General features: G+C 34.2%; 1 protein-coding gene across 1 annotated transcript; it reads left to right on the top strand.

The window, feature by feature from the left end:
* The first annotated feature begins 3,414 nt into the window (after nucleotides 1-3,414).
* Nucleotides 3,415-4,933, top strand: LOC131597715 (uncharacterized). The gene is made up of 2 exons (XM_058870392.1): nucleotides 3,415-3,996; nucleotides 4,187-4,933. The coding sequence occupies exons 1-2, from the start codon at nucleotides 3,415-3,417 to the stop codon at nucleotides 4,931-4,933; spliced, it is 1,329 nt and encodes a 442-aa protein (XP_058726375.1).
* Nucleotides 4,934-10,600: the final 5,667 nt, after the last annotated feature.

Genomic DNA, 10,600 nt, shown 5'->3' with positions numbered 1-10,600 from the left:
TTGCCATCATGAACAAACATATGCTCTTGAACAATTTGAACCCGTAGCATCAAGTAATTACCAATGAATCCACATCTTCACCTTAATGAAAACATGTCTTCAATTTAAACCCTAAGCAAATTGCACTTCAAACAACCAAACAATCTGAAAACGCGAGGATGCATCGATCGTAATGAATTCTTAAGTCATATATCATGTCTTGGCGAAGGTACTTCCTCTACAAAGGACTTTAACATAACCATAAGGCTTTGAGAACTCCTTTGATGAAGATAAAAATCGAAGCACATAAGAACCACTCACTATGAAATCCAATGAATCCTTGTTGAATTAACGATCACACACATCATGCGTAAGAAACTCTTTATAATTTTTCTGATTTTCAAGCGACGAAATAAACGTCTTTCATAACTTATAGCACGTATAAAGAGGGCAAATTTTGGGGTGCAACAATTGGCAACGTGGTGTCGATATGCAGCATGAAATGTGATTTTTGAATTTGAAGTAAAATAGATTATTATTGTATATTGTTTTGGTATTGATAAAGATATTAGAAATTTGTTTTTTTTTTGTTATTGTAATGACTAGTGGATTAGTCCTACAAGATGAAGATATATGATAGTGAAAATATTTTTTAATTGTATTTTCATTTTAGTAAAAAAATAAAAATCATATTATTTAAAAAAAAATTAATTTAAATAAATATCAACAATTCTTTTAAGAATAATCTAATTAGTTTTGATTTTAAATAATTATAAAAAATATGAATTAGTCTAATTAAGATTTATTAAAAAATCAAAAATAAAAAATAGGTTTAAAATTGTTCCAAATATTTAGCTTGAGATTTGTTGTGTTATTTTCGTAGCCATATTGTAGCTGTATAGTTGGGAAATATAAATTAAACCTCGATATGTTGCTACAGTTTTGTTGTCGTTTAGCTAGGAATATTTTAATATTAGTTTGAGTTTTGCTAGGAAAATTTTGCCAAGATAATTAGCCACTCAATCCATGCTAGGGCATATATTGTAGTTAATCCCCAATAAATCTCCAACTAATTCTGTTTGATAGAGATTAACTACAAACTAGCTAGTATATTTGCCGTAGCTAATCAAAAATTTTCTTGTTGTGTACAACTAATATAAACATTTTCATAATTATAAACAAAACTCCAATGCATTATGTTTTTTTTTTGTTGACAAATTTGAATCCCATCCTTATGTAGTGGTGTTGTGGAGTGGTGGTAGCAACATGAAGGGAAGTGGAGCAGGGTGAAGAGTGGAGCAGGGTGAAGAGTGGAGCAGTGTGTTACCATAAACGTACGGACCAAAAGGCAGACTGAAAAGTGGATTTGGGAATAAGCTGAATTTGGAAAAAAATGGTAATAAAAATAAAAATAAAAATAAAAGTCAAATAAATAAAAGTTTTTCTTTTTTTCTTTTAATAAATAATAAAATAAATGATAAAAGATTTAATTTATTTATTGAAATTATATTTTTTCATTGTCTTTTTTTATAAATATCAAAGAAATTAATTCAAATGAATACAAATTGTAATAAAGAAAACACTTAAATGCACTTTTTTGGTCCCTGTAAATTAGCGGATTTTTTATTTTCGTCTTTGTAAGTTTTTTTTGTTTGAGTCCCTATATTTCACTTTCGCGTTCGTTTTAGTCCTTAAAATCAAAATCCGCAGAAAACCTGCAGATTTTCCAGCGAATTTTACCGCAGACAAAAAGTAAGATCTAGGGACTAAGACAAAAAAAAAATACTTACAGGGACGAAAATAAAAAACTTGCTAACTTACAAGGATCAAAAGTGTATTTAAGCCTAAAGAAAATGATTAAATATGTTTTTGGTCCCTCTAAATATGTCAAACTTCGTTTTTAGTCCTTCAAAAATTTTTCTTCATAGAATGGTCCTCCTAATATTTTTCGTCCACACTTTTGGTTTCTCATGTCTAACGCCGTTAACAGAAGCTGACGTGGCACGCCACGTGGGAATTACAGTGTGGCAAGATGCTGGCATGTCATGCCACTTGGACAAGGTCAATATCATACTTAAACCCATCAAATTTCGTAGCTAATCGAAAGCTAAAATCGTAGTTAAGTTGTAGCAAATTTAGTTTAGAAATACTAATTCTAAAAAAAATGTAGTTTGTTCATGTTGATACCCAACTCTTCACTTATATAGAATTGATTCCATATATCTCCCATAAATTTGAGAGGTAATTGAATATTCTCACCTAAATGTAACGTTGAAGAAGTGAATTTTCTTGTGAATCCATTTAATTTATTGATTCCCACCATGTTCACTTGAACTTCAAGAGGGGTTGTGTGGTAACAACGAGAATTTGGAAGAGAGTTTTTGAGTGGATTGGTCACATTATTGAGATCACTTTAGAGGAGTTTGTGGGATATTTCGCTTTTTGTGATAAGGTGAAGAGTTTAGCTAAGAGGTCTATAGTAGCGGTGATTTGGTTAGCAACGGTTTGAAGTTTTTGGCTAAAGCGTAATGCAATTATTTTCAAGAGCGAGAACTTTAGCTTTATCGAGTGTATGTCGAAGATAGTTCTGAATTCTTGGAAGTGACTTTTTTCTTCTTTCAACCTTGTGGACAATTATAATTTTCATATTTAAAATATTCTACCGCTCATTTGTTTTGAGCAGTAGAAGCTTTCCGTGTTATTTTTGGGTGAAATATATTAATTTCATGTGCTAAGTTCAAAAGAGAATAAATTTGAAGTAAAAAACAAACCAAAACAAATAAAGTCATAGCAAACACTATATCTGTATCAACTCAAACCACCAAATAATTAATAAACAATTAAGAAAAATATATATAAAAAAGTATTTTTCATATATCTAAAACATAGTGAAAGTTCACATTCTATTTTTCCTCATTCAAATACAATTTTATACTCAAAAAGAAGTTGAGATAACATAATGACACAGAGGCTTCATGTGCATATTGCTAATCTAATGTTTAATGGCATAAAATTACCAAACCATATAGTTCAAAGTTTTAATGCACATATTAGTGGAATTAGTAGGCTTCTTGTAACTTTTATCTATATTTTAATATCTACAGCTGAATGTATAATATAAATAAAAATAAAATAGTTATATGGTAATTCATAAAAATAGTAGTAAGTTAGTCAAATCCATCACTTCGTCTTTTCTTGCTTTAAGTCCTAAGAGCAAGAATCCTCAAAACTTAACCGAGTATCGTCCTTATTTGCTTGTTGGGGAGTCTATACAAAATCATCACAAAGTTGTTGGCTAATAGAATCAAAAAAGTCATTGGGAAGTTGGTTTCTCACAACCAAACCGCCTTCGTCCCGGGAAGGAACATGTTGGATGGAGTGTTGTTAGCTAATGAGTTAGTTGATTGGTCTAGAAGATCGTAAAGAAGTTGCTCCATGTTAAAGGTTGATTTAGAAAAGGCATATGATTCTATTTCTTGGAAGTACCTTAGACTTATTTTGAAAGAAATTGGATTTGGGGACATTTGGATGAATTGGATGGATGCTTGCATTTTCATGAGTCACTTGTCCTTTTTGGTGAACGGAAGCGCTACAAAGGATTTCAAGGCTCAAAGAGGATTACGCCAAGGGGACCCTTTGTCTCCCTTTCTTTTTGTCTTAGCTATGGAGGGCCTGACCGCCTTAGTTCACAAATCGGTGGCTTTGGGTGAATTTAAACTGTTCAAGTATGGTGTGGAAGATTTTGTGGACATCCTTCAATTCGCGGACGGCACAATTATTTTAGGAGAGCCTTCTAATGACAATCTTTGGTACTTGAAAGTGGTATTGAGAGGTTTCGAACTTGTCTCGGGTTTGAAGATTAACTTCTCTAAAAGTAATGTTTGTGGTGTTAACATTAGTGAGAGTTTCATGAATTCCGCGAAGTCCTTTCTTGGTTGTAAAAAAGGGAGTATTTCGTTTTTGTTTTTAGGAATTATGGTGGGTGCAAATCCTAGAAGGAAAAAGACTCGGTTGAAGGTTATCAATAACATCAAAGATAGATTGTCCTCGTGGAAGGGTAGAAACATTTCTATCGGAGGAGAATGACGCTCATCAACATGGTCCTTAATGCGATACCATCTTTCACTCTGTCGTTCTACAAAGCACCGAGTTTGGTTCTTAAAGAAATAAGAAGTCTTTTAGGAAATTTCTTATGGAGTGGTAATAGAATAAGAGAAGTATACATTGGGTTAAATGGGAAACGGTGTGTAAGCCTAAAGAGAAAGGTGTCCTTGGCTTGAGAGATGTAGGGGAAATAAACAAAGCTCTACTTTACAAATGGAAATGGAGGATTCTAAAGGAAGACAAGGCTATTTGGAGTAAATTATTGCAAGTTAGATACGTGGAGCCGAAAAATAAGATCCTTGCTCCTTGTGAAATGGTTGTGTGTTCAAACGACTCTATGTGGTGGAGGGATATATTAAGAAATGATGTCAAAACAGATTGTAATGAAGAAATTTTATCGGGTTTCATCCAATGTGAGGTTAAAAAAGGTACGCATATTCCTTTTTGGTTTGGAAATTGGATAGGGGATCAAATTCTTAGCATTAAATTCCCAGATTTATTTGACATTTCCATTAACAAATTATGTACTGTGACTGATGTATTTTATTGGGAGGATAATGGCACTGTGTGGAACTCGGTTTTGCTGTTTGGTCCTGAGTTCGGTGAAGGTTTGTCCGCTGCCAGCAGGAGTATGCAACAGGCCTGGCGTGATTTCAAGCTGTTGTTGAGTGATGTCCGGCTGGAGGGTGGTCGCAGTGATGCCTTCAGGTGGAGGCCTAATGATAACGGTGAATTCACGGTGGCTAGTGTGAATAGCTTGATTTCGGAGAATAAAGATAGTGTGTGGTTGCCGAACAAAGTGTCTATGTTGAATGTTATGTGGAAACCTATAGTTCCGCCTAGAATATAGGTGTTCACATGGAGATTGATCATTGATAGACTACCAACTAAAGATTTGTTTATTATAAGGGGGCTTGATAACATTTCCCAAAGTCCTCTTTGTGAGTTTTGTAGGAATTACACGGAGTCGATAAACTATATGTTTTATCTTTGCAATGTTTCGAAGGCTTTGTGGGAGCGCATTTTTGTGTGGTTGGGGGATGACTTGCCTTTCACATTAGAGGAGTTCCGGGACTTTGGTATCATTCAAGAGAAGGTAAAGAATGCAAAAGATAGGAGAAAGATTAACACGGTTTGGATTGCCACGACTTGGAGCTTATGGATTATGCGTAATGCTATGATCTTTGATAAGGTTCCGTATAGCTTTGATTTGGTGTATTCCAATATTATGTATCTATCTTGGTGTTGGTTAGTTAGTGTTAATACGCTTTCTTCCTCTAGCTTTTATGATTGGGTCTAGCTTTTATGTGTTTCGATCAGAAATTCAAAATAAATCGAGACTTATGCTAAATGTCATAAAAGTTTGCATATAATTTTTATGTATTATCATCTAATTTCTTGTAAAATATTAACTAAAAAATTCAATCATATTTCAGTATTACATTGTTTCTGTTTCGTGGAATACAAGCGCTTAAAAAGTTCTTATTTAATTAACCTCATGAAAAAAAATTAATTTTTGTAGGAGAGACCCTTATAATTTGATACACTAATATGAAGAAAAAAAATTAAAGCATGTTAGTCATTTTACAATAAATAGGGTTAAATTTCTCATTTCGTCACTTGAAAAAAATACATTTATATGTGTTTTGATCAAAAAATAAAATAAATCGAGACTTATTCAAAATGCCATAAAAATTTGCAGATATTTTATATATGTTATGATATAACTCCTTGAAAAATAATAGCCTAAAAATCAATCATATGCTAACATTTTCCTTGTTTCCATTTTAAAGAAAATCGACTCGTAAAAAAATTAATATTTAATTCATCTCAAGTAAAAAAAAAATTAAGTTTTTTTGAGAGATGTCCTTATAATGTAATAAAATTTATTTTAAAAAATCATGAAAAAAACAAATTCTAGGTCATTAAAATGATGTCTTTGAATTAGCTAGGAATTAGTTACAAATTAGCCACAAATTTTAGGCTATTATATGATGTTCATGTTTGCAACGGAATTTCTGTTGCTATAAATAAAATTTATATAAAAAATATAAAATGGGGACCAAATACCACGTGGCATCCATGTCAGCATCTTTGCCACGTTGGCAGTGCCACGTCAGCTATGTTAACAAACATTAGCAGGAGGGACTAAAAGTGTTGATGGAAAATTTTAGAGGGACTAAAAATGAAATCTGGAATATTTAGAGGGACCAAAAATTTCATTAACCCTTTTTTTAATGAAAAATAGAGGGTTTTGCTTTGTGTTTTGTCGATTGGTGATGATCATGAATATATTATGCCTTGTGACTCACGTCAACATTATTGGAAGTCACCGATCTTTCCTAGACATTTTCATATATAAAAGTATTTATTTTTTTAACACTTTTTACTATTCCAATATTTCAATGCTTATTATTAAAAATAAATGTCATTTTACAAAAGAGTTTTTACAAAGAAAGCATAAGGGCATAATTTGTATTATTTGATAAGAAATGTTTTTTTTAAACAAAGAGAAAAGATATCATAAATAAAAAGAGATGCTAAAATACACAAGGGGGGACCAAACCAAGATCCCTTAATTACAAAGTCTAATCCTAGGAGTACCCTTCTTGTCTAACAAGTAATCTGTTGATATCTCTATGAACATAGTTGTAGGTAGTTGTAGTTTTGGAAATTAAACCAATGCTAGCTAAGATGTCCGCACAAAAATTGGCCTATCTAAAGATGTGAGATATCCTAAAATCAATAGTTAATGTGTAATCCCAGCAAGAGAGCCAACGAGACCGGAGTTTCCAATGCACCATAGCATGATTGTTGCAAGCTTGAACTACAAAACTACAATCCGTTTCTATCCATAATTTATCAAAAAAAAATTCTTTTGCCAGCTCTAAGGCCTGAATAACAGCAATAAGTTCAACCGATTCTGAAGTTTCATCATGTAAAAAGGAGCTAAAACTCATAATATGAGTAGCATGGTTGTCGCACGCTCGCGAAAAGATGAACAGAGTCGCCACCAATATATTTATCCCAAAGAGGGAAAGGAACATCAGAAAACCTAAGGTGAAGGATAAGAAAAGGTCTTGCGACCAAAGATCGGGTAAGAAGTCGGTTACGCAAGGGGAAGGTATTAGCACCCCTCACGTCTGTGGTACTCCACAGGATCCACTTATGTTTGTTCTATTCTAAGGGTGTATAAATCTAAAGCTTAATTACTAAGGGAATGCATGCAAATGAAAGAAAAGAAACACGGGGAAAATAAGGTTTATAAATAGTTGTGCTCGCTTAGGCCCCGCGACCTAATGCCTACGTATCCTTTTCAGGAATCAGAGCGCCGTAGTTCGGCTCTCTAGTTTTTGTTTGTTTCTGTGTTTTTTAGTTGAACAGTTACATTCGCACCCCGCTGCTCGACCTCTGGAGTCTTAAGCTGGGAATGGAGCGGAAATAACGTGTCCGATTAGGAGAAAGAATGCCCTGAAGGCAAGAGAAAGGATGCCTCGGAGGCAAGGGAGAGAAGAGAGAAAATTGGTTTGTGTTTTTTATGTAACTTCATGATGAACAAAACCCAATACAAGGCTTTGCACCACTTCATTACTTTGTTTAGGTCTGAGCCTTTATTAAGTGTTTTAGATGTTTTTGGTTGAGTGTTTTTTAAGGGAATTTACTTTGCGATTCGAATCACATAAAAATGTATAATGATCGAGAAGCAGATTAGGGAATGAGTCCCACTCACTTCTATCCCATTATGTAATGTTCGAGAAACAGATTAGGGAATGAATCCCACTCATTTCTATCCCATTAGTTAATGTTCGAGAAACAGATTAGGGAATGAATCCCACTCATTTCTCTCCCATTAAGTAGTGACCGAGAAATAGATTAGGGAATGAATCCCACTCATTTCTATGCCACTAAGTGATTGAGAAACAGATTAGGGAATGAATCCCACTCATTTCTCTATCACTTTCTTAATGTGATTCGCATCTCTATTTGTTAATGTTTTAATGTTGAAAAGAAAAAGAAGAGGAAAACTAGCCTAAAATGAATAACTAGCCTAATGTCATGATTATACCTAATTGTTAGGATTTTAAGGGAAAGACTAAGCCTAATAGTATGAGACCTATAATCTAATGGAATATACAAGTGAAATTACAAGATTAATCACAAGTAAGCATGATACAAAATTAGTACAAAAATTGACTAAAATAATGACTTGAAAATATAGCACCAAACATGAATGATTCAAAATATAGTGTGAAATTGAATTAAAAGATACTATTTATTTTTATGATTTTTATATGACAAAAGCAAGAAATCTAATCAAGCAAAAGAATTAAAATACAAGCCTAAACTAATATTTTTGTGATTATTTATATGCCAAAAATTGTGTATTAAAGGTCTAAAATGATGGTAGAAAATTAGTATTTTATTGTTAAGAAAGTGACAAAAAACTAATTAAAATCTAAGTTAAAAAAGTAAACCAGGGGTGCCAAATTGAATACAATGGTGTGATCAGTAAAACTCAGGGCCCAAAGGTGTTGGTGGCCCAGCAGAAATATTTTTGTTCAGATTTTATTTGTTTATCATTTTCATTATTATCAAATAAAAAAATAAAACAAACACATAATTAGAACGCAATTGAATGAGGGGCTAGGGTTACCTCAATGCGCCGTTTCGAGTTCTTCTTCTCCCTTCTCTCACTCAAACGCAGCGGCGGCGGAAAGCTACTCCGGTGAAGTCCTTTAATTCGCCACCCTAATCGGAAGCACCTACTTCATCCTCCGGTCTCTCAATCATCCCCTCTCCGACGAAATTTCAATGACCACCAACATGAACGGATGAATGATCGGCGCCTCTTCGAATTAGTTGATAATTGGGAACAGAAATCCGTGGAAAACCTCAAGAATCCAGATAGTTTCGCTTCACTCTTCCTTTTCTTCTCGAATTTTGTGTATTTGTAATGCTTCTTCGGATTCGTGACGATGATGCGATGTTACAAGTTGCGTGACGAAGATGAAGACGAAGCTCGAATGAAGGTATTGAATTTGTTTACTTTCGGCTTCCAATCTTTCTTCTTCTTGTTTTGAATTTCTGGAAATCTTGTCTAAAGCTGTTGCTGTGCGTGATTATTGGTGATGCGTGAGGTTGCAGCGATGAAGGAGAAGATGATGGAAACTTGAATAGAGGGTGAATTAAGATGATGGTGGTTTGATGATGGTTCTGGAGCGGTGAGAGAATAAGAGGAATATGGGAGAGTGTGAGGAATCCAGAAGAAGAAGAAGTAGGGGCGAAAGAGATGAAGTGAAGAATGGCTATGGAGGAAGAGATGGTTGCAGAGTTGTGGAGAAGTGGAGAGAATTGTGTGAATGGTGAAGATCAATGAAGAAAAATGGTGGGGGAGAATGAAAGTGAAGAGAGATTGAAGAATTGTGGAGAGGAACATAGAGAAGAATGGAGTTGGAGATGATGAATGATGAAAATGGTGGAGGCAGAGGATAATGAGAGATGTTGATTATAAGTTAATGGTGGAGAGATTGAGAAGTGAATGATGAAGATGGGAGAGTGAAAGTGTGGAGATTGAATGAAGAAGAGGATTGAGAGTGGTTCAGAGATGAAGAGAGAGTGATGAGGTGAAGGAGAGGGAGAAAAGAGTGGAAGTTCAGAATTGAAGGTGAAAAATGGTGGGGGATTAGTGAAAATGGTGGAGTCGGAAGTGAAGAAGATGAAAAATGGTGAAGACATTCTGATTTATAGCAGTGAGTTTTTCTCTGATTTTCTGTTAACTGTTTCAGTTAAATTCTGTTATAGGATTTGTTAGGGACTGTAACTGATTTTGGAAGTTAGTTAGGGTTGGTTAGAGACTGTTAGGGAATCAGTTACACCTGTCTTTCTGTTATGGCAGTTAGGAGGTTAGGAAGTTGTACTAGGTTGTTAGAAGTTAGGATATTTCTGTTAGTTGGTTATATGCTGGTTATGAAGGTTTTGGATTGTTTGATTTTCTGTTGGACTGACTTGGAAGGTTGGGTTGAAATTCTGTTATGGGTGGTTACAAGACAGTTAGGGATCTGTTATAAGTTAGTTAGGAGAGGTTATAAACTGTTATTTTGTTGGAGAGTTTGCTGAATCTATATTATTCCAATGATACAGGGGCTGAATGTGATTTTATGGAGGGTTAGCTGTAAATTAAAACAGTTGGGATAAGTTAAAGGGTTGGTTTGGGAAGTGGTTTGAAAGTGAGTTTTGGAAAGTGTATGGACACAGGGCTGTTTTGAAATAAATTCCATCTTGATTATGTTTTGCTGCAGGTTTTTATTAGTTCATGAACTGACTGTAGGGGAATGTGGATGTATGGAGCTTTTGCATTTGAAACTGGGGCTGGCAGTTTTGGTTTAGTAGAACAAGGATCATTGCTTGAAACTGATGCGTTCCTTTTGGTTGTGCAGGATGATGAAATTGTTTTGTATTTGTGGTTTGGACTGTTTGTATTGATATAGTTTATTGGTTGTGTGCAGGTTCAAAGCTA

Source organism: Vicia villosa, linkage group LG4 (genome assembly GCF_029867415.1).
Source record: "Vicia villosa cultivar HV-30 ecotype Madison, WI linkage group LG4, Vvil1.0, whole genome shotgun sequence".
In the NCBI taxonomy this organism is placed as follows: domain Eukaryota; kingdom Viridiplantae; phylum Streptophyta; class Magnoliopsida; order Fabales; family Fabaceae; genus Vicia; species Vicia villosa.
The sequence above is the reverse complement of the archived record's forward strand: the minus strand, read 5'-3'. Positions and strand labels throughout refer to the sequence as shown.

What these genes read in the sequence shown, in the direction of transcription:
- LOC131597715 (XM_058870392.1), top strand. Translation starts at nt 3,415, where the DNA reads ATGTTAAAGGTTGATTTAGAAAAGGCATATGATTCTATTTCTTGGAAG. An exon ending in GGAAAAAGACTCGGTTGAAG is followed by an intron (nt 3,997 to 4,186) that starts GTTATCAATAAC and finishes GAGTGGTAATAG; the next exon opens with AATAAGAGAAGTATACATTG.